The sequence below is a fragment of the Oryx dammah genome, unplaced genomic scaffold (genome assembly GCF_014754425.2).
Source record: "Oryx dammah isolate SB20612 unplaced genomic scaffold, SCBI_Odam_1.1 HiC_scaffold_6, whole genome shotgun sequence".
Taxonomy (NCBI): domain Eukaryota; kingdom Metazoa; phylum Chordata; class Mammalia; order Artiodactyla; family Bovidae; genus Oryx; species Oryx dammah.
Genome location: NW_024070190.1, coordinates 35,736,348 through 35,760,767, shown reverse-complemented (window position 1 = coordinate 35,760,767; position 24,420 = coordinate 35,736,348). Strand labels below are relative to the sequence as shown.

The following is a 24,420-nucleotide window of genomic DNA, read 5'->3' as shown; positions in this document are numbered from 1 at the left end:
TGGTAAGAATTTGACATTTCAAGTTTAAAAAACTGCCTTATGCGAATAAATTTTCTTGAACTAGAATTACTAGATATAACACCCCAAGACTACAAAAATAAACTTTTAGGGACTTCTCTCATTGTCCAGTAGTTAACAATGCACCCTGCAATGCAGCTGATGTGGGTTCAATCCCTGGTCAGGGAGCTATTAATAAGATGCCATGCTGCGGAGAAACTGAGCTCTCACACCAAACTAGAGAGACTATGGGCCACAATGAAAGTTTCGCATGATGCAATGAAGATCCCATGTGCCACAACTAAGACCCAATGCAGCCAAATAAAATAATAAACATTAAAAAATAGAGTTTTACATATTTTCTTAGCTGTCTGAAGATATTCTTTCAAAAGTCCTTTTGCGTTTTTATATATATTGCACAATTTGCATGAGAGAGAGGAGGAAAGAACTGCCCCTGTTTTCTGCCTCACATCAGAAGTCCCTTTTCAAATGTCTCTTTAAGTCCCAGATCTGGGCTCTCCTGAAACTGCCTTCATACCATATACCTAGAATGCCTCACTTTATTATCCCTCCAGTTTGTCTCTCTGCAGGGATATTGGGGACAGCCCAGGTTTGGAGTCAGACTGATTTCTACTGGAAGGTCAGCTTTACTTCTCCAATGACCTTAGGCAAGTTACTTAACTCTCTAAACAATTTTCTCAACTGTAAAATGGTGAAGCCAATCTCATTACATTGTTATAAGCATTTAATGATCTAATCCATAAATGTTCTAATCACACTATGTGGCATACAGTTGTCATCTAATAAACAGCATATATGATTTATATATGCATATACATATGTATACATATACAAACACCTAAGTGTCCATCTTTTCCTCACATACACATGCACTCTACCTGTCTGTTTTCAATGCCATTCTCCCAGAGTTCTGCCTTTCTGCTCTTGAAGTATTCACAATTTTCCAGATTCACAATTAGCTAATGGAGGAATCTAATCACTGAAAATGTGCTAATGAGAAAGGATAAGAGAAGAGGACAGTGACTACTGCCTGCCAACTCCAGTCCCCCCCAGTGGTAAAATATGGCTCTTGGAAACAAAATTGTACTAAACTACATAGGCTGGAGCAGTGATTCACAGTATGAATTTTAAGCAGTATCATTTGGGAGCTTACTGGAGTAGTTCTCAGTAACTGTGACTGCTTCTTTTACGTGTGTTAATACATCGGCCATCACTAATACAAGAATAAAGAAATAAATGGATATGGTATCCTTTTTCACATGAATTAAGGTATGTGCAGAGATACTGCATTTGCCCCAAACACTCTTCAAAACAAGGAAAATAAGACTATGAGAAGGTTAAATACCCATGTAATGTCTGTGATAAAGCAAACCCTAGAACACAATTCTCTTTTCAAGTCACTATTTCTAGACCATACTATGTTGACTTCATATAGTTTATATAGGACATATTACTTTGAAATCCCCCTTTCAAAAGACGCAAAATTTGTAAATTAGGCCATATCAAGAAAGCCATACCATCTGCCAGAATAATAGGCAAGTCTCGTAAGTAATGGACTCAATGCTTGGCCATGCAAGTCAGCCACTTATTCATTTTTCTAGACTCCATCCATCACTGAGCACATTCCCAAATTTCATGCAACATAATTTAAACATTTAACTGGTTGTTCTGATTGGAATAAACATTCAGCCCAAGTAAAAGCTTGACAATCCTGACACCTAGTGGCTGTGAAAACCTGGGTGAGATCCAGTTTGAGAAAAGTAGCTACCTACTATGGCAATATCTTAGAAACTGCAGAGAATTTAATGATTATTAATACTACAAAATACCAATTCTAAAAGCAACGGTATAAAATTCTATTTGGGCTCTGATTTGTCTAGTGGTCTATACAAAGAGGCTAAAACACTTGTGTTTATAAAGCATGTTTTCCTTCAACCTTACATATTTGGCAAACTTACTAAGCTTCAGAGATCAAACAAGAAAACTAAACCTAAACTAAACAAAAAAAAAAAAAAAAGGCATATTTATGATTCCCTTCTTTAATTCTGTATGTACATTCACATCCTTTCTCAATCTTGAGGTAGTTTTTCTCCTCACGTATTCCCCTGTCAAATATAAAAGCCTTCTATTCAAGCCACATAGATGTTCCCTTTATGTCACTAAAGCATCCTTTGTCAAAGGATAGCTGAACCCTCACAAACCAGCAGCAGCTTTCTTTAAGAAAGGTATAAGGACACACATGGAAACCCCCAAAGTGCACATCTAAAAGCAAGGACGATGCTGAATGCTGCAAAAAAAAAAAAAGTATGAACACAGCAGGTCAGCACCACACAGCACAACTTATTTCTGCCTCAAACATTAGAATATAAGTCTCCCCAGACCCACCTAAACCTCTGACAGGCAGAAAGGTGAGAAGACTTAAAGTGTTCATATCCTCTACCAAGGAGAGCTCTGAGCCCTACCTGCTGACGTTTGAAGGCTAAATAGTCCAGATTTTCAAGCTCCTTCCCAAGCTTCTGGTAGGTTTTCTTGAGGTCAGATTTGTTGGAAACATTTTTAAGAGATTCAAATGTCCTTTGAAACTGAAATCAAAAACAAAGTAAATCATTAGGATAGCAGCAGATTTTTCTCAAATTCCTAACCAGCTAACACAGACAAACGGTCAATAGTGAGCCTCAGTTTCTCCCATTCATAATACAGAGATAACAAATGCCCTTAAATTAAATAATGAGACAAAATTATAAAGAATTAGAAACTACATGCTAAGTACTAGCAACATTACTTCATGAATCAGAAACTTGTTTAGTCCTCATCGTAACAAAAGAATATACAGAATTTAAATTTTTTTTAACTTTTCACGGTTTAGGATACAATGCTACCCTTAAAGAAAAAAATTACAATGAATGTATAATTTCCAATAATAATGAGAAAGTATTAATATTAAAAAATCTCTCACATCCCAATCATGGAAACAAATTTATGTAAAAGTACCCACTTGTCTCTATAGAAACACTTATGCAGAACAGGTACCCAACAAACTTCAGCCAGGAGGATCTCTCAGATCTTATATTTTGAGAAGAAAGAAAAATGAATGTTTTGATGATCGAAGCATATGTAGCATGTTCAGCAAACACTTATTCATTTCTGCTCCATAATAGACATGTTATTAAATTGATTCTGCTGAATCAGAATGCTTTCATTCATTTTTAAGTCAGAGACTACATAAACACAAAGGAGACAAATTGCAGTGTATCACAGAATAGTGTTCTGCTACTAATAATTAGTTAAGCAAAAAGATCACACAAGAAATTGAATTCTTGGTTTATTTTAGTAAATTAGAACATACTTTAGAAGATTAGCGATTGAAAATGTCAAAGTAATACCATTTGCAAGACATTTGCATTTACTCTCTTTATGTCATTTATTTCCCATATTCTCAATGTGTGCCATTAGATAAAGATCTCTAAATAGAGACTTCACCATCTTAAACACACCAGAATTCCACTGTAACTATAATGCTATGAGACAGGCTAATAAAATTTTATAGAATATAATTAAGTTTCCAGGGAAATGATTTGACCCTTACTATTTCAAACTCTGTGGAATAAGTCACAATATAATGGCATTCTACTGAATTAAATCCTTAATTTCATGAAAGTAACATATTTATCTCAATCCAGGGTGACAGAGGAAAAAGAAATAGGAAATAATGCTAAACTTTCACATCAGGACAATAAACTAAATTCAACAAACCATCTTTTAGAGCCTACTATACACAAAGCACTATGAATATAAAACATATTTCTAAAATAACTTACAGACTACCAAGGAAATTAGACATGAAACTCAAAAACAGGAAAGATACTGACATTTACTGCATGCCTACACAGTGTCAGTTACTTCATCCTTTTCAATTTAAGCTTCACAAGAACCACAGGAGTTCCTATTTCTCCTCCATTCTAAAAGTAAGTAAACTGAGACTCAGAAAGTTTAAGCTGTTTTATTTTTCAATAATACATAATTTTAATTCATAAAACAATAATTCCTTAATTTTTATTTCTCTTGGCCTTTTCTTCTAATCTGGCTTTTCTTTCTTTATGCCTTTCTCCTAAGAATCACAAAAGCTTTTATTAAGCCGAATGATATCTTTTTCCCAGATTTACTGAGATATAACTGACATAGAGCACTGTATAAGCTGAGTATGGCATAATGATTTGACTTACATACATCACAAAATAATTATCATAGTAAGTTTAGTAAACATCCATCATCTCACAGAGTTACAAAATAAATGAAATATAAAAAAGTATTATTTCCTTGTGATGAGACCTCTTCAGATTTACTCTTAATTTTCATATATAACATAATTGTCAAATATATTTATCATGTTGTACATCACATTTCTAGTACTTATTTATCTTATAACTGGAGTTTGTACCTTTTGACTACCTTTGTCCAATTCCCCCTCCCACCACACCTCACCTCTGGTAATCACAAATCTTATCTCCCTATACATACAAATTTTAGGGGTTTTTTCTGTGCTTGCTTTTGAAGTATAATTGACCTACAATACTATATCATTCTTAGTATACAATGTAGTGATTTGATATATCTATATATTTTAAAATAGAACTAGGTTTTAATATTTACACTCTTTCTACTCTACCATTAACTTTAACACAAGGCAAAGTAGTAAAAAGAGTGCAAAAAAGGAGAAAAACGTAATGTGGTAAAATAGAAAAAAACCCACTGATACTGTTGGAGAGACGCAGACCATATAGAAGACATGAAGGAATTTGAGTTGGGTCTTGAAGGAGTTTTCAGAGCCTTAAATGGGAACTGACCCATCAGTTTAAACATAGCCAAAGTCTGTTCATTTTCCCCTTTTGTAGCATAGTAAACAAATTTCTTTTAGCATACTTTTAATGACCTGTATATTAGCTATTTATCATATTGTATGATCATTTCTGTACCTTGCCCATTTCTTGGTTTCTTCTCACTATGTTTAAATGAAACTAATACCAGATCTGAGATTCTAAACAATTTAGAAATTTTATCTATGAATTCATATAAGCTTTTACCAATCAACCTGTTCAGTTTTAAAACATTCCTTATCCTCTGCATTTTTTCTTTCCTAAGATATTAGCTTTATTTCTTAACTATCTCTTCTTCACATTGTTCTTTGTGAATTTTATGCAACTCCAAATAGTAACTTTAGGGTAAACACATTTGTAAGGCTTCAAAATAAGAAACATGAAAACCAATACTTCCAGGTAATATGTCCATTACCAAAGAAAAAAAAGGGAAATCCAGTAATGATACATCCCCACAAGATGTTTTCATTAACAGTGGGAGCTTGCATAATGTGGAGATTAGGATCTATATCCTCCATTTATTGACACTAACTAGTTCCAAGTACTCAGACTATGTTCATTTAAGCAGTTTTTTTCACTTACAACAACACATAATTATCAAGGAGCGGTCATACAAAATCTATAATGTAACTTGAAGTTAGATCTCTATTAAACATATCCCATTCCCATCTGCTCACATATACACTTAAACATACTAAAGTATTAATTCCACCTTACAGGTGAAGCTGAAGTACAAAAGATAAAAATAAGACAAAAGTTAAGGTTCAGATTTTACTTAAAGAGATTTGAGGTTATCTTGTTTTGAAAAGTTTTATTCCAATAGGCCACTGTGCTTGATCACCCAAACAGACCTCTTGAGATATTCTACATTAGTTTAGTACACTGTAATTCCATTGTCATGTATGGAGGTAAGAGTTAGACTGTGAAGAAAGCTGAGTGCCAAAGAATTGATGCTTTTGAACTGTGGTGTTGGAGAAGACTCTTGAGAGTCCCTTGGACTGCAAGGAGATCCAACCAGTCCATTCTAAAGGAGATCAGTCCTGGGTGTTCTTTGGAAGGAATGATGCTAAAGCTAAAACTCCAGTACTTTGGCCACCTCATGCAAAGAGTTGACTCATTGGAAAAGACTCAATGCTGGGAGGGATTGGGGGCAGGAGGAGAAGGGGATGACAGAGGATTAGATGGCTGGATGGCATCACTGACTCGATGGACGTGAGTTTGAGTGAACTCCGGGAGTTGGTGATGGACAGGGAGGCCTGGCGTGCTGCAATTCATGGAGTCGCAAAGAGTCGGACACGACTGAGTAACTGAACTGAACTGAACTGAATTTCATTATCTTTACTGCTTCTCAATAAAGATCTCTCAATTGAAGCTGGGAAAGGAAGCAGGATTAATTTAAGAAATTTTAATATTTCTGGATTTTACCTGTTCAAAGTTTTGAGTGCAAACTTTGAAGAATCCCTAATAATTTGTTGAACACTGAATTTATCCTATGTTAATATTTTTAACTCATTGCAAACTAAATTCAAACTTAAAAAAAATCCCAATGAATAAATTTGAATCCAAAACAAATCTATACTTTAGGTATGTTATAAAACTGTCAAAACTGAACATTAAAATAGCCTCTTGTACTGAGACAGAAATCCAGATTCTGTCCAATCTGACTGCTGCTGCTGCTGCTGCTGCGTCGCTTCAGTCGTGTCCGACTCTGGGCAACCCCACAGACGGCAGTCCACCAGGCTCCCCCGTCCCTGGGATTCTCCAGGCAAGAACACTGGAGTGAGTTGCCATTTCCTTCTCCAATGCACGAAACTGAAAAGTGAAAGTGAAGTCGCTCAGTCGTGTCCAACTCCTATTGACCCCATGGACTGCAGCCCACCAGGCTCCTCCGTCCATGGGATTTTCCAGGCAAGAGGACTGTGCCATTGCCTTCTCCGTCCAATCTGACTACTTTAACCAAATTTCACACAACAGACAAGACGAAGATGATGCAAACAGCATCTCTAAAACCAAAAAGTAAGTATTGTCCATCAAAAGTACGCATTGTAAACACATATCCAGTGTTTTCTTATCAAATTCCTCTTTGGTCAGAAGTTATAATAGTAAGAATCCACAAAATAAAACAACAGAGGCCATGATTGCTCCTATCCCATTAAAATAACTGAAAATCTGTTTTGCAGAAAAGAGAAGCATGAGTGTGGCAGAAAAGAAAATATCTAGTTTGACTCAGCATTCCCTCTTCCCAAATACATTTTCCTCCTTTTCCTGACAACATATTTTTAAATAAATCTAAGCCAATGTTCTACACAAACTACCCATTCAATGAGTTCATGAAAATTATGTAGATTCATGGAGTAATTTGAGAAAGAGGACAAGAAGAAACCAGCTGAAACAGCAGGAGAAAATGCATCCAGAGCAAGTAAAGCTTCCCTGGACTTCACTGCCAATGCCCTGGCTTCCTCTTGTAGTCAGATCAATAGAATCAAATAATTCCACAGTTCCAGCAGCCTACTAATTCCTATAATGAAAAAATATTGAGTAGCACTGCTCCAAAAGAACAGCCAGCTCATCAGTTGTCATTTTCCCTTATTTAATATTTTGTGCATTTGTATAAAATATTGAGAACTTCCCTGGTGGCTCAGACGGTAAAGCGTCTGTCTATGATGTGGGAGACCCAGGTTCAATCCCTGGGTTGGGAAGATCCTCTGCAGAAGGAAATGGCAACCCACTCCAGTACTCTTGCCTGGAAAATCCCATGGACAGAGGAACCTGGTAGACTACAGTCCATGGGGTCTCAAAGAGTCGGACACGACTGAATGAAGATGTTAAGTGTTACTTGTAACATAAAAAGGAATTCCATACTCACAGCATTATGTATACAAAAAAGTATCCAGTAAGTACCTGGTTGAAAGCAATGAATCACTAAGTGTGATCTTAGTGTCCCTAAAATGTCAGTGTGAAATAGTCCAAAAGATTCTGGAAACTAAAGCAGAAGGAAGGAATATTCAAAGAATAAATATTAATGCTGTATAAATATTAATGTTTAGAGCAAAAAATGTTTTGAGCATAAGAAAGTCTAATCTACCCTATTTCAATACGGCAATGACAGAGCAACCAAAGTGAAGTATTATTAAGAAAAAAATTATTTCATTTTCTGAACTTAATCCACTGACTTTCATATTTTCCAAATGAATTTATAGGATAATATGACTCTTGAAAGGAAAGCTTACAGCTAAAGCTGAAAATTAAAGGACACATATATCAAAAATGATTTTTTTATTGTAAGGAATGATAACCAAAACTAAATTAAGAACATAGAACAAAATTGAGCTTGAAATCTGAATTAGAAATAATCCTGTAGTGTTGACAGCACATTGCTCTTGAAGTCTGGGTACAAGTCCTTGCTGTGCCGTTTAATAATTTTATACCTTGGGACAAGTCACTATTACTTCAATTCTTGATTGTGTTATCTATAAAATGGGAGAAGTTGTCCCTGCCTTCTTACTTTATAAAATTGTTGTGAAATCAGTTGAGGAAAAAGAAGACATTCATTCAACAAATATTTAATATTGGCCTGGTAACATGCAAGCCATGCATGAAACGGAGAGGAAAAAAATAGCTCTTGCTCTAAACAAAGCATATAATTTAGCTTTACAGATTGCTGCTGCTGCTGCTGCTGCTGCTGCTAAGTCGCTTCAGTCGTGTCCGACTCTGTGTGACCCCATAGATGGCAGCCCACCAGGCTCCCCTGTCCCTGGGGTTCTCCAGGCAAGAGCACTGGAGTGGGTTGCCATTTCCTTCTCCAGTGTATGAAAGTGAAAAGTGAAAGTGAAGTCGCTCAGTCATGTCCGACTCTTAGCGACCCCATGGACTGTAGCCTACCAGGTCCTCTGTCCATGGGATTTTCCAGGCAAGAGTACTGGAGTGGGTTGCCATTGCCTGCTCCAGCTTTACAGATTACCACTTTATAAATAACCACTTTATAAATTTTAAAGTTCCGTAAAAGTATGAAATCACTGTCATTAAACTCATGAGTATTCAGTAGGAGTGAGGATTGAACAAAGGAGTAATCCAGTAATTATTTATTGAGAATCTCTCAGCAAGGGATTTTTGAAGGAAATAGAAAGAAAAGATACATTATTTAGATTTTTCTTCAATATTGCTACAAAACTTGCTTATTTAATTAATTTTAATATGGCAGAACATTTAACATAAGATATATGCTCCAAAAAAATTAAGTATACAATATATTGTTGCTGTCTACAGGTACAACATTCTGAGATTTCTAGTTTATTCACTTCCCTTAACTGAAACTTTATGCACACTAATTCCCCATTCTCTCTCCCCCTTACTCTCTGTAAATCACCATTCCACTCTTTGATTCTATGATTTTTACTATTATAGATATCTCATATAAGTGCAGTCATACAGCATTTATCTCTCTGTGACTGGTTTAGGTTATTTAGCATAATGTCTTCATCTATGTTGTTACATATTATAGAATTTCCTTCCTTCTTTTTTTAATGCTGAACAGTATTTCACCATGCATATATACTACATTTTCTTGATCCATTTATTTGTAAACATATAGGTTGTTCCCAATCTTTAAAGAATGGTGTTGCAATGAACATGAGAGTGTTACTATCTCTTTGAGATCCTGATCTCAATTCTTTTGAATAAACACTTAGAAGATAAATTGATGGAGCAAATGATATTTGTATTTTTAATTTTTTTAGAAACCTCTGTACTGTTTTCCATGGTATGGAAAATACTACAGTATTAGTGCTTCCCTGATAGCTCAGTTGGTAAAGAATCCACCTGCAATGCAGGAAACCCTGTTCAATTCCTGGGTCAGGAAGATCCACTGGAGAAGGGATAGGCTACCCACTCCAGTACTCTGGCCTGAAGAATTCCATGGACTGTATAGTCCATGGGGTCGTAAAGAGTCTGATATGACTGAATGACTTTCACATCACTTAATGTCACTGTATTTTGCATTTCCACTGATGGTGTACAAGGGTTCCAATTTCTCCACATCCTTACTAATGCTTGTCTTTTTAAAATATTATTAATAGTAATCTGACAGGTATGAGGCGATATCTCATTGTGGCTTTGATTTGCATTTCTCTGATGATCACTGTCACTATGCATTTTTTTTTCACATATTTGCTGGGTGTTTATATGCCCTCTTTGGAGAAATATAAATACCTATTCAAGTTCTTGGCCCATTTCTTTTTTTATTTATTTATTGACTATGCTAGGTCTTTGTTACTGTGCAGGCTTTTCTCTAGTTGTGGCAAATAGGGGTTCCTCTCTAGTCTCACTGCACAGGCTTCTCATGCAGGAGCTTCTCGCACAAGCCGTGGTGGAGCGTGGGCTCTAAAGTATGCAGGCTTCCATGGTCACAGCTCCTGGGTTCTGGGCCTCGGGTTCAATAATTGTGGTGCCCGGGCTTAGTTGCTCTGTGGTTAGCCCATTTCTTAATTGGATTGTTAGTTTCTGAGTTGCAAAAGCTCCTTGTATATTTTGGATATTGACCCTTTATCAGATATATGATTTGCAAATACTTTCTCCTATTCCATAGGTTGCCTTTTCTGTGTTGATTGTGTCCTTTCAGTGCAGAAGCTTTTTAGTTTGATGTAGCTCCACTTGATTATCTTTGTTTTTTTTACCTGTGCTTCTAATGTCATATACATAAAATCATTGCCAAGACCAGTGTCATGAAGATTTTCCCTGATGTTTCCTTCTAGAAATTTTAGTTTTAAGTCTTACAATTAAGTCCTTAATCCATTTTTGGTTAGTTTTTGTGTGTAGTATAAAATAAAGGTCTAATTCCATTCATTTGTATCTGAATATCCAGTTTCCCACATCATGTGTTGAATAAATTATCATTTCCCAGTTGTATATTCTTGGCACCTTTATCGAGGATTAGTTGATTGTACATGCGTGGATTTATTTCTGGGCTCCCATTCTATTCCACTGGCCTATAGGTCTGTCTTTATGCCAGTACCATACTGTTTCAATTACTGTAGCTTTGTAATATTTTTGAAATAGGGTAATGTGATGCATCCAGATTTGTTCTTCTTTCTCAGAATTGATTTGGCTATTTGGGGTTTTGATGTGGTTCCATATGAATTGCAGAGTTGTTTCTAAATTTCTGTTTTTAAAATGCCATTGGAACTTTAATAGGAATTGCTTTCAATCTGTAGATTACTTTGGATATGGAGTGTTTAACAATACTAATTCTATCAATCCATGTACACAGGATGTCTTTCTATTTCTGTCTTCTGTAATTTCTTTCATCAAAGTTTTATAGTTTTCTCAGTAGTACAAGTCTTTCACCTCCTTCATCACACTTATTCCTAGGTAAATTATTCTTTTTTGGTAGTATTGTAGAAGGACATTATTTTTCTAATATTCTTTGTAGATAGTTCATCATAAGTGTACAGAAATGCAGTTGACGTTGCTGTGGCTATGATTTTCAATACAATGTTTAATAAAACTGGTGAGAGTTCACATCCTTCTCTTTTTCCTGATCCTAGATGAAAAGCTCTCAGTTTATCAACATTAAGTATGGTTTAAGTTGTGAGATTGTCATATATGAACATTATTATGTTGAGGAACTTTTCTAGCCCTAGTGTCTGGAGAGTTTTCTTCATAAAATGATGTAAAACTTTTTCCTGCATCTACTGAAATGATAACATTATCAGTTCAGTTCAGTCGCTCAGTCTTGTCTGACTCTTTTTGACCCCATGAACCACAGCAAGCCAGGCTTCCCTGTCCATCACCAACTCCCTGAGCTTACTTAAACTCATGTCCATCAAGTCATTGATGCCATCCAACCATCTCATCCTCTGTCGTCCCCTTCTCCTCCTGCATTCAATCTTTCCCAGCATCAGGGACTTTTCCAGTAACTCAGTTCTTCACATCAGGTGGCCAGAGTATTGGAGTTTCAGCTTCAGCATCAGTCCTTCCAATGAATATTCAGGGCTGATTTCTTTTAGGGTGGACTGGTTGGATCTCCTTGCAGTCCAAGGGACTCTCAAGAGTCTTCTCCAACACCACAGTTCAAAAGCATCAATTGTTCAGCACTCAGCTTTCTTTATGGTCCAACTCTCACATCCATACATGACTACTGGAAAAACCATAGCTTTGACTAGATGGACCTTTGTTGGTAGTCATGTCTCTACTTTTTAACAAACTGTCTAGGTTGGCCATAGCTTTTCTTCCAAGGAGCATGCGTCTTTTAATTTCATGGCTGCAGTCACCATCTGCAGTGATTTTGGAGCTCAATAAAATAAAGTCCCTCAGTCTTTCCATTGTTTCCCCATCTATTTGCCATGAAGTGATAAAACCAGATGCCATGATCTTAGTTTTCTGAATGTTAAGTTTTAAGCCAACTTTTTCATTCTCGATCTTTCACTTTCATCAAGAAGCTCTTTAGTTCTTCATTTTCTGCCATAAGGGTGCTATCATCTGCATATCTGAAGTTATTGATATTTCTCCTGGCAATTTTGATTCCAGTTAGTGCTTCATCCAACCCAGCATTTCACAGGATGTACTCTGCATATAAATTAAATAAGCAGGGTAACAATATACAGCCTTGACGTACTCCTTTCCCGATTTGGAACCAGTCAGTTGTTCCATGTCCGGTTCTAACTGTGGCTTCTTGACCTGCATACAGATTTCTCAGGAGCCAGGTCAGCTGGTCTGGAATTCCCATCTCTTTAAGAATTTTCCACAGTTTGTTGTGATCCACACAGTCAAAGGCTTTGGCGCCTCTTCTGTTCATGTGCTGGTTTTACATTAATTGATTTTCATATGTTAAACTATTCTTGTATACCACATAAAACCCACTTGATCATAGTGTATCATCTTTTAATTAAACTATTGAGTTCAGTGTGTCCATATTTTTGAATATTTTTGCATCTATACTCATTAGGGATATTGGCCTATAATTTCTTTTCTTATGGTATTCTTATCTGCCTTCATAAGTGAGTTTGAGATTGTTCTCTCTACTTCAGCAGTTTGGAAGAGATTCAGAAGTACTGACATTAATTCTTCTTTAAATATTAAGTAGAATTCCCTAGTGAAGCCATCTCACCCTGGGCTTTTCTCTTTTAGGAGGTTTTGATTATTGATTCAATCTTTATTCTTGTCAGAGGTCTGTTTAGGCTTTCTGTTCCTTCATGATTTAGTCTTGGTGGTAAGTTGTATGTTTCTAGGAATTTATACATTTCTTCCAAGTATTGTTTGTTGGTATATAATTATTCATAGTAGTCTTCTATTATCATTCTTTATTCCTGTGACTTTAGTTGTAATGTATTCTTTCTTACTTATAATTTTATTGATTTGAATCTTATCTCTTCTATTTAGTCAGTTTAGCTAAAGTTTGTCTGGGGAAGGCAATGGCAACCCACTCCAGTACTCTTGCCTGGAAAATCCTATGGATGGAGGAGCCTGGTAGGCTGCAGTCCATGGGGTCACTAAGAGTCAGACACGACTGAGCAACTTCACTTTTACTTTTCAGTTTCATACATTGAAGAAGGAAATGGCAACCCACTCCAGTGTCCTTGCCTGAAGAATCCCAGGGACGGGGAAGCCTGGTGGACTACCGTCTATGGGGTCGCACAGAGTCACACATGACTGAAGTGACTTAGCAGCAGCAGCAGCTAAAGTTTATCAATTTTGCTTATCTTTTTAAAAAAATACCAACTGTTAGTTTGATTGGTTTCTTCTCTTGTTTTCCTATTTTCTATTTCATTTATTTCTGCTAGAGGAACCAGAGATCAAATTGCCAACATCCGCTGGATCATGGAAAAAGCAAAAGAGTTCCAGAAAAACATCTATATCTACTTTATTGACTACGCCAAAGCCTTTGACTGTGTGGATCACAATAAACTATGGAAAATTATGAAAGAGATGGGAATACCAGACCACCTAACCTGCCTCTTGAGAAATCTGTATGCAAGTCAGGAAGCAACAGTTAGAACTGGACATGGAACAACAGACTGGTTCCAAACAGGAAAAGGAGTACGTCAAGGCTGTATATTGTCACCCTGCTTATTGAACTTCTATGCAGAGTACATCATGAGAAACACTGGACTGGAAGAAACACAAGCTAGAATCAAGATTGCCGGGAGAAATATCAATAACCTCAGATACGCAGATTACACCACCCTTATGGCAGAAAGTGAAGAGGAGCTAAAAAGCCTCTTGATGAAAGTGAAAGTGGAGAGTGAAAAAGTTGGCTTAAAGCTCAACTTTCAGAAAATGAAGATCATGGCATCTGGTCCCATCACTTCATGGGAAACAGATGGGGAAATAGTAGAAACAGTGTCAGACTTTATTTTGGGGGGCTCCAAAATCACTGCAGACGGTGACTGCAGCCATGAAATTAAAAGACACTTACTCCCTGGAAGAAAAGTTATGACCAACCTAGATAGTATATTCAAAAGCAGAGACATTACTTTGCCAACTAAGGTCCATCTAGTCAAGGTGATGGTTTTTCCTGTGCTCATGTATGGATGTGAGAGTTGGACTGTGAAGAAGGCTGAGCACCGAAGAATTGATGCTTTTGAACTGTGGTATTGGAGAAGACTCTTGAGGGTCCCTTGGACTGCAAGGAGATCCAACCAGTCCATTCTAAAGGAGATCAACCCTGGGATTTCTTTGGAAGGAATGATGCTAAAGCTGAAGCTCCAGTACTTTGGCCACCTCATGCAAAGAGTTGACTCATTGGAAAAGACTCTGATGCTGGGAGAGATTGGGGGCAGGAGGAGAAGGGGACAACAGAGGATGAGATGGCTGGATGGCATCACTGACTCGATGGACGTGAGTCTGAGTGAACTCCGGGAGTTGGTGATGGACAGGGAGGCCTGGCTTACTGCGATTCATGGGGTCACAAAGAGTCGGACACGACTCAGCGACTGAACTGAACTGAACTGAACTGAATGTTTGTGATTTCCTTCCTTCTTCATTCTTGTAACTTCAGGCTTAGTTCTTCTTTTTTAGCTCTTTTAGGTCTAAAGTTAAGTTCTTTACTTGAGAACTTTCTTCTTTTTTAATGTAGGGATTTATCTAACTTCCTTCTTAGTACTACTTTTGCTATATCCTGTAAGTTTTGGTGTTTTCATTTTCACTTGTTTCAAGGAATTGTCTAATTTCCTTTCTTATTTCAATTTTGATCTAATGGTTCAAAAATATGTCATATAATTTCACATATTAGTAAATTTTCCAGTTTTCCTTCTGTTGTCAATTTCTAGTTTCACTTCATTATGGTCAGAAGAGATCCTTGGTATTTATTATTGCCATTTAATCAGTTGCTTTTGTCAATCTCTTAGTTCTTTTTCCTGTCTTGTTCTATATTTTGTCTTTTCATCTCTTACTATCTTCCTTTACGTTTTGTTGGGGATTTTCTGTATTGATATGCTTTGATTTCTTTCTTTTTCTCTTTTGTGTAACTTCTTTAGTATCTTTTGTGGTTACCTTGGATCTACCTAAAATAATCTTGTAGCAATCTGTTTTGAGTTGGTAACAACTTAAGTTCAATTAAAAACTCTACACTGTTACTTCTCACACATACACACACTTTATGTTATTGTTATCACAATTTCCATTTATTTATATTGTGTATTTTTACCATGTATTTTGGGCTTTCCTGGTAGCTCAGAGGTTAAAGTGTCTGCCCGCAATGCGGGAGACCCAGGTTCGATCCCTGGGTTGGGAAGATTCCCCTGGAGAAAGAAATGGCAACCCACTCCAGTATTCTTGCCTGGAGAATCCCATGGACAGAGGAGCCTGGTGGGCTACAGTCCATGGGATCACAAAGAGTCGGACACAACTGAGCGACTTCACTCACTCACTCACTCACTCACCATGTATTTAGTCATAGCTATTTTAAATATTTTTGCCTTTTAACTTTTATGCTAGAATTAAAAGTGATTTACCTACCACCATTACAGTAATATAGTATTTTGCATTTATTTCTATAATTACCATTACCCAGGATGCCTGGCTTCAAGTCAGGACCTAATGAAGCTCAGGCTCTGATGTCTCATTGCAAAAATTCATTGAGAGACAAAGCGATAAGAGGTGGATTTGTTAGGATTCAGAGAGAAGCCACTCTTTAGGGTGTGGGCCATTGGAATGTGGCCTGGCTAGGTTTTGCCAGTGGGGTGAATTCATATGCTAATGAGTGGGATCATCCCAGCCATTGGGAAACCACCCACTCCTCTATCTTTTGACAGGACTTCCCTGGTGGCTCAGATGGTAAAGTGTCTGTCTACAATGTGGGAGACCAGGGTTTAATCCCTGGTTTGGGAAGATTCCCCTGGAGAAGGAAATGGCAATCCACTCCAGTATTCTTGCCTGGAGAATCCCATGGACAGAGGAGCCTGGTGGGCTACAGTCCACGGGGTCACAAAGAGTCGGACACGACTGAGTGACTTCACTTTCACCATTATTGACTGAGTGACTTCACTTTCACCATTATTGTAATTTCATACTTTCTTATGCTGTAGTATTACTGTTTCAAATCTTTTCAACTTGAAGTATGAGTGAAGTCGCTCAGTCGTGTCCGACTCTTTGTGACCCCGTGGACTGTAGCCCACCAGGCTCCTCTGTCCATGGGATTCTCCAGGCAAGAATACTGGAGTGGGTTGCCATTTCCTTCTCCAGGGGAATCTTCCCAACCCAGGGATTGAACCCGGGTCTCCCACATTGCAGGCAGACGCTTTAACCTCTGAGCTTTTAGCTATTCTTGTAAGCCGAGTCTAGTGGCAATGGACTCCCTCAGCTTTAGCTTAGGAAAACTTTTTAGGGAAAAACCCCACTGTCTTCCTAAGCTTTGAGTAGTACCGTGTTTACTATGATGTTCTCAAGCTCCATGGGCTGCAGCGCCAACAGGCTCACTTAATTGCACCACCAACCAGGACTGCACAAGGGAGCTGAGGCCAGATGGCAATTGGCACAACTCTGCTTGGCTCACAGTGACACACCACAGTCACCCAGGCCTCCTAGGCCAATGCTGCCTGTCACACACTTTCCACCCCTCCTGGCTATTATCCCAATAACCCTAGGAAATTCTTTATCTCTCCATTTTTTGAAGATCAGTTTTGCTGGGTATAGTGTTCTTGGATGAGTGTTTTTTCTCTTTCAACACTCCTTCTGGCCTGCAAGTTTCTGCTGAAAAATCTACTGATAGCCTTATAGGGGTTCCCTTGTATGTGACAAGTCACTTTTCTCTTGTTTGTTGTTTTTCACTTTGACTTTAGACAATTTGCTTACAATAATTCACCTCCCCTTATTTGCAGGGATACATTCCAAGATTCACAAGGAAACTATGGATAGTACCAAACCACAAATGTACTATTTTTTTCATATACTGACAGATACATAACATAAAGAGTATGGATATACTGGACAAAGAGATGTCTTGTCCTAGACAGAATAGAGCAGGATGGCAAGAGATTTCATCACACTTCACAGGACAGCGTGCAGTTTAAAATTTATGAATTTTTTATTTCTGAAATTTATCATTTAATATTTTGGGGCCATATTTGACCATTGGAGAAGGAAATGGCAACCCACTCCAGTATTCCTGCCTGGAGAATCCCAGGAACGGAGGAACCTGGTAGTCTACAGTCCATGGGGTCACAAAGAGTCGGACACAACTGAGTGACTTCACTTCACTTCATTTGACCATGGGTAACTGAAACCAAGAAAAGCAAAGCTACACATAAGGGATACTACTGTATAATGTGTCTCAGTATAGATTTCTTTGGGTTCATCTTTTCAGTATCACTGAGGATTTTTAGAGCTGGATGTCCATTTCTTTCCCCTGATTTGGTGGATTTCCAGCCGTTATTTATTTGAGTAAGCTTCCAGGTTCTTTTTCTATTTCTTTTTTCTCCTTTGAGGACTTCCATAATGCATACACTGTTATGTTTAATGGTATTTCATAAACCCTTTATCTATCTTCACGCTTTGTTAAAACTCTCTGTTCATGCATTTTTCTCCTGGTCTCAGTGAGCATCTTTATGACTGTCATTTTGAATTCTCTGTCAATATCACATATTGATAGAATTTCTGTCAAAATCAATAACTCTGCTTCATTAGGCTCTATTTCTAGAGATTTAACTTATTCTTTTGTTTGAAACATAATTGCCTGGTTCTTCATTTTGCTTAGCTCTCTTTGTTGGTATCTACATATTAACCGAGTAAGATGGTAGGTGTTGCAAGACGGCATCAGAGGGCAGACACACTGAAACCATAATCACAGAAAACTAGTCAATCTAATCACACTAGGACCACAGCCTTCTCTAACTCAATGAAACTAAGCCATGCCCATGGGGCAACCCAAGACGGGAAGGTCATGGTGGAGAGGTCGGACAGAATGTGGTCCACTGGAGAAGGGAATGGCAAACCACTTCAGTATTCTTGCCTTGAGAACCCCATCAACAGTATGAAAAGGCAAAATGAAAGGATACTGAAAGAGGAACTCCCCAGGTCAGTAGGTACCCAACAAACTACTGGAGATCAGTGGAGAAATAACTCCAGAAAGAATGAAGGGATGGAGCCAAAACAGAAACAATACCCAGTTGTGGATGTGACTGGTGATAGAAGCAAGGTCCGATGCTGTAAAGAGCAATATTGCATAGGAACCTGGAATGTCAGGTCCATGAATCAAGGCAAATTGGAAGTGGTCAAACAGGAGATGGCAAGAGTGAACATCGACATTCTAGGAATCAGCGAACTAAAACGGACTGGAATGGGTGAATTTAACTCAGATGACCATTATATCTACTACTGCGGGCAGGAATCCCTTAGAAGAAATGGAGTAGCCATCATGGTCAACAAAAGAGTCCGAAATGCAGTACTTGGATGCAGTCTCAAAAATGACAAAATGATCTCTGTTTGTTTCCAAGGCAAACCATTCAATATCACAGTTATCCAAGACTATGCCCCAACCAGTAACGTTGAAGAAGCAGAAGTTGAACGGCTCTGTGAAGACCTACAAGACCTTTTAGAACTAACACCCAAAAAAGATGTCCTTTTCATTATAGGGGACTGGAATGCAAAAGTAGGAAGTCAAGAAACACCTGGAGTAACAGGCAAATTTGGCCTTAGAATATGGAATGAAGCAGGGCAAAGACTAAGAGAGTTTTGCCAAGAAAATGCACTGGTCATAGCAAACACCCACTTCCCACAACACAAGAGAAGACCCTACACATGGACATCACCAGATGGTCAACACCGAAATCAGACTGATTATATTGTTTGCAGCCAAAGACGGAGAAGCTCTATACAGTCAGCAAAAACAAGACCAGGAGCTGACTGTGGCTCAGATCATGAACTCCTTATTGCCAAATTCAGACTTAAATTGAAGAAAGTAGGGAAAACTGCTAGACCATTCAAGTATGACCTAAATCAAATCCCTTATGATTATACAGTGGAAGTGAGAAATAGATTTAAGGGACTAGATCTGATAGATAGAGTGCCTGATGAACTATGGAATGAGGTTCATGACACTGTACAGGAGACAGGGATCAAGACCATCCCCAAGAAAAAGAAATGCAAAAAAGCAAAATGGCTGTCTGGGGAGGGCTTACAAATAGCTGTGAAAAGAAGAGAGGCAAAAAGCAAAGGAGAAAAGGAAAGATAGAAGCATCTGAATGCAGAGTTCCAAAGAAGAGCAAAAAGAGAAAAGAAAGCCTTCTTCAGCAAACAATGCAAAGAAATAGAGGAAAAGAACAGAATGGGAAAGACTAGAAATCTCTTCAAGAAAATTAGAGATACCAAGGGAACATTTCATGCAAAGATGGGCTCAATAAGGGACAGAAATGGTGTGGACCTAACAGAAGCAGAAGATATTAAGAAGAGGTGGCAAGAATACACAGAAGAACTGTACAAAATAGATCTTCATGACCCAGATAATTACGATGGTGTGATCACTCACCTAGAGCCAGACATCCTGGAATGTGAAGTCAAGTGGGCCTTAGAAAGCATCACTACGAACAAACCTAGTGGAGGTGATGGAATTCCAGTTGAATTATTTCAAATCCTGAAAGATGATGCTGTGAAAGTGCTGCACTCAATATGCCAGCAAATTTGGAAAACTCAGCAGTGGCCATAGGACTGGAAAAGGTCAGTTTTCATTACAATCCCAAAGAAAGGCAATGCCAAAGAATGCTTCAAACTACCGCACAATTGCACTCATCTCACATGCTAGTAAATGCTCAAAATTCTCCAAGCCAGGCTTCAGCAATACGTGAACCGTGAACTTCCTGATGTTCAAGCTGGTTTTGGAAAAGTCAGAGGAACCAGAGATCAAATGCCAACATCCGCTGGATCATGGAAAACGCAAGAGAGTTCCAGAGAAACATCTATTTTTGCCTTATTGACTATACCAAAGCCTTTGACTATGTGGATCACAATAAACTGGAAAATTCTGAAAGAGATGGGAATACCAGACCACCTGACCTGCCTCTTGAGAAATCTGTATGCAGGTCAGGAGGCAACAGTTAGAACTGGGCATGGAACAACAGACTGGGTCCAAATAGGAAAAGGAGAACGTCAAGGCTGTATATTGTCACCCTGCTTATTGAACTTCTATGCAGAGTACATCATGAGAAACGCTGGGCTGGAAGAAACACAAGCTGGAATCAAGACTGCTGGGAGAAATATCAATAACCTCAGATATGCAGATGACACCACTCTTATGGCAGAAAGTGAAGAGGAACTAAAAAGCCTCTTGATGAAAGCGGAAGTGGAGAGTGAAAAAGTTGGCTTAAAGCTCAACATTCAGAAAACGAAGATCATGGCATCTGGTCCCATCACTTCATGGGAAGTAGATGGGGAAACAGTGGAAACAGTGTCAGACTTTATTTTTTTGGGCTCCAAAATCACTGCAGATGGTGACTGCAGCCATGACATTAAAAGACGCTTACTCCTTGGAAGAAAAGTTATGACCAACCTAGATAGCATGTTGAAAAGCAGAGACATTACTTTGCCGACTAAGGTCCATCTAGTCAAGGCTATGGTTTTTCCTGTGGTCATGTATGGATGTGAGAGTTGGACTGTGAAGAAGGCTGAGCACCAAAGAATTGATGCTTTTGAACTGTGGTGTTGGAGAAGACTCTTGAGGGTCCCTTGGACTGCAAGATCCAACCAGTCCATTCTGAAGGAGATCAACCCTGGGATTTCTTTGGAAGGAATGATGCTAAAGCTGAAACTCCAATACTTTGGCCACCTCATGTGAAGAGTTGACTCATTGGAAAAGACTGATGCCGGGAGGGATTGGGGGCAGGAGGAGAAGGGGATGACCAAGGATGAGATGGCTGGATGGCATCACTGACTCAATGGATGTGAGTCTGAGTGAACTGCGGGGTTGGTGATGGACAGGGAGGCCTGGCGTACTGCGATTCATAGGGTCACAACGAGTGGGACATGACTGAGCAACTGAACTGAACATATTTGACAAAGCAGGCCCCTTTCCTCATCTTTGTGGACTGGCTTTGTGAAAGAGAAGACTTCCCACCAATCAGTGGGGCTTCTACCAATGTCCTTTCCTAAGGGAAAACAGACAACTGTAGTTATTGTCTACTTACTCTATACTGAGCCAGAGAGGGCAGGAAGCTGTGGTGTATACCAACCTAAGCCACTCCCTTCATTTTCCCCCATCAGGTAGGTAGACTTTGATGGATCCACCGGAGCTCCAAGGTAAGACAGAGGCAATTTTGGGGGGATACCCCTCAGAAAAGCTGGAGTACTGAACTGTGAACCAATCTCCAGGGGTAGAAACTCCAGTGAAAAGGTGTCTCAAATATCCCTACTGAGGCCAGACTGAACACAAACCTATTGATCCATCATTCAGTGAGCTTTCCACTAAACCACAAGGTCTCAAAGATTTGAGACCAAAAGTTTAAGTTAACTGTATAAACCTTCCCCAGATGATCTCATACAAACCTATTGCTTCTCCTAATACTTCTTGAGGCTTTCCAATCTACCTCTCGTTTATTTGTTCCAGATATATATTTCAATATCTAGTATATCTCATGTGCATAGGCCTAGTCACTTCAGCCAGTCTGACTCTTTGCAATCCTATGGACTGTAGCCCACCAGGCTCCTCTGTCCATGGGATTCTCCAGGCAAGAATGCTAGAGTGGGTTGTCATGCCCTCCTCCAGGGGATCTTCCCAATCCAGGGATTGAACCTGCATCTCCCGCATCTTCTGCACTGCAGGCAGATTCTTTACCACTGAGCCACCAGAGAAGGCTGGTATCTCTCATATGGATCTCAAATCCAACATGTATAAAATCCATAGACTGCTTCTCCTCTATGTAAACAGCAAACCAGTATCTTCAATCCCCAATCAGATGCCTGAAAGGTCGCTTAACACTTCCCTTTCCCTCTAAATAGATTCCAATCACTTTCCAAATTGCAGGCTGTTCCTCCTTCATTTTTATCATTAATTGCCCCACCTCACATAATCATTTCACAACCAAAAAACTGTATCAGTCTCATCACTGTCCTTTCTGCCTCCACTGTGCCCCCTGGCTCACTGCTACCAGAATAATTGTCCTAAAATTCACATCTGTCTATATCACTTCTCTGCTTAAAATCTTCAATAGTTCTCCCTTCATTTTCAGACTAAAGTTCAAACTCTTTAACTTAGCATATGGGCCTTTCACAAGCAGGTCAATGTCTGATTCTGCAGTTCAACTCTTGTTCCTCCCAAACATTATGCCTTCATCTGAGCCATTCAGAACTACTACTGGTCTTTGAGCATATAGTGTTCCCTCCAGCTAAAATGCTCTCAGCCCCCAACACTTTCTTTGTCTAGTTAAATCATTCTCCAAACTTGCCTCTGCATTATTATCAAAACACTTACTTGATACAATTGTCATGCCTCCACAACACCTTATACCAACTTCAATCCTATTAACTTAGTGGCCCCACGGCTTATTCCGTAGTGGCCCCACAGCTACAATTCCGTGCTCCCAATGCAGTGGGCATGGGTTCACCCCTTGGTCAGGGAACTAGATCTCACATGCTGCAACTAAGAGTTCACATGCCACAGTGAAGACTGAAGATCCCACATGCCAAAACTAAGACCTGGTGGAGCCAAATAAATAAATATCTTAGTAACATTATGAATTTATATCTTTAGTCTGTATATTCCAGAACAGGACCATGGTAGTATATTTTCTAAATTTGACTCTCTAGCACATATTATGGTGACTGGCACTCAGTAAGCACACACAAGAATAACCATCTGCTGAATGGACTAATTAATTAATGAAACTCAAGCTACCTGAAATGATGCAGGTCCTTTTTAATGTTAAACATTTCTTTAACATGGCTTAAATTTTCTTTGTCCCTAGCATTCGCACAGAGTCAGACATGACTGAAGTGACTTAGCAGAAGTAACAGCAGCATTTTTAGTATAAAATTTAATACAGATCTAGCAATTTGTGTCCTATTTGTCTCTATTTCTTTTTTCCCTTAATCTATCTTATACCAGTCTTGTGACTGGTTTTTTTCTTTAAACCTTGAAATGACCCTATTATTTTGCCTAGAATCTTCTGAAGAATATACTTGGTTTCTAATAGTACTTAATTGTACAACAATTTCTCTTGTTATAGACTGCTGACATTCTTAATAATAAGATTTAGGAGACCTTTTGCTGGTACATATCTGCATTTTAACAATAGAGGGTGGCATCAAAAATTCTGAGTGCTATCATTATGATAATATGTGACTTTATATCAACATTATGAATATTCTTCATATTCACAATTACTGGTCTGTATACAAATGCTTTATAGCAATGTTTGTAGCAAATATTAAATATATATTTGACATAAGTTATTAACTAGAGGTGCCATTTCTTATATCTAATCCAAAGCAACAAATATTCCCATTTAAAGAAAAATAAAACTGGCTATGGTATGATAAATGGAAAAAGCCAGAAAAGTTAGTTCAACTCAAGATTCAAATTTATTTCCCTTCATTTTTAGGAATAAGGATAATATTGCATGTACCTCAAGAGATGAAAAATGGAAGTAAGATACCACAGTGGGAAAAGGTAGGACAGGGGAAGGAAGGTAAAAGAAAATTTGTGCCAGTACTTACCACGTATTTTATATACTATATCATTTAATCTTCACAAGGTCCTTGAGTTATTCAGGCTTTATCATCCCAACATCTCAGAAGAAGAAACTAAGGCTCACAGATTTTTAACTTTCCCAAAGTCACCCAGCTAATCAACAATATAACCAGGATTCAAGCCAGGTCTCTCTGCTGCCAAACACCTTAATTTCTCTCCATACTGTTCTGACCCCCAAAGAAAACAAGAGCTATGCAAACCAACATTCTCTTAAAGAAAACTGACCCTTATAAAATTCATATGCCAATAAAATAGGATGTGGAATCTTGAGATGTATAAATAGTATAAAAATATTCAAAAACCTTGAAAGGTTCCAGACAGAAATTTTTAAACTTAAATTCGCATAGAAAGTTATGA

General features: G+C 38.3%; 1 protein-coding gene across 2 annotated transcripts in view; it reads right to left on the bottom strand.

The window, feature by feature from the left end:
* Positions 1 to 24,420, bottom strand: part of CTNNA3 (catenin alpha 3) — a 1,846,273-nt gene that overhangs the window by 1,669,996 nt on the left and 151,857 nt on the right. For both annotated transcript variants that reach the window (XM_040242231.1, XM_040242230.1), the window contains exon 5: positions 2,481 to 2,600. In XM_040242231.1, coding sequence (XP_040098165.1) covers positions 2,481 to 2,600 — 120 coding nt within the window. The remainder of the gene's footprint in view (positions 1 to 2,480; positions 2,601 to 24,420) is intronic.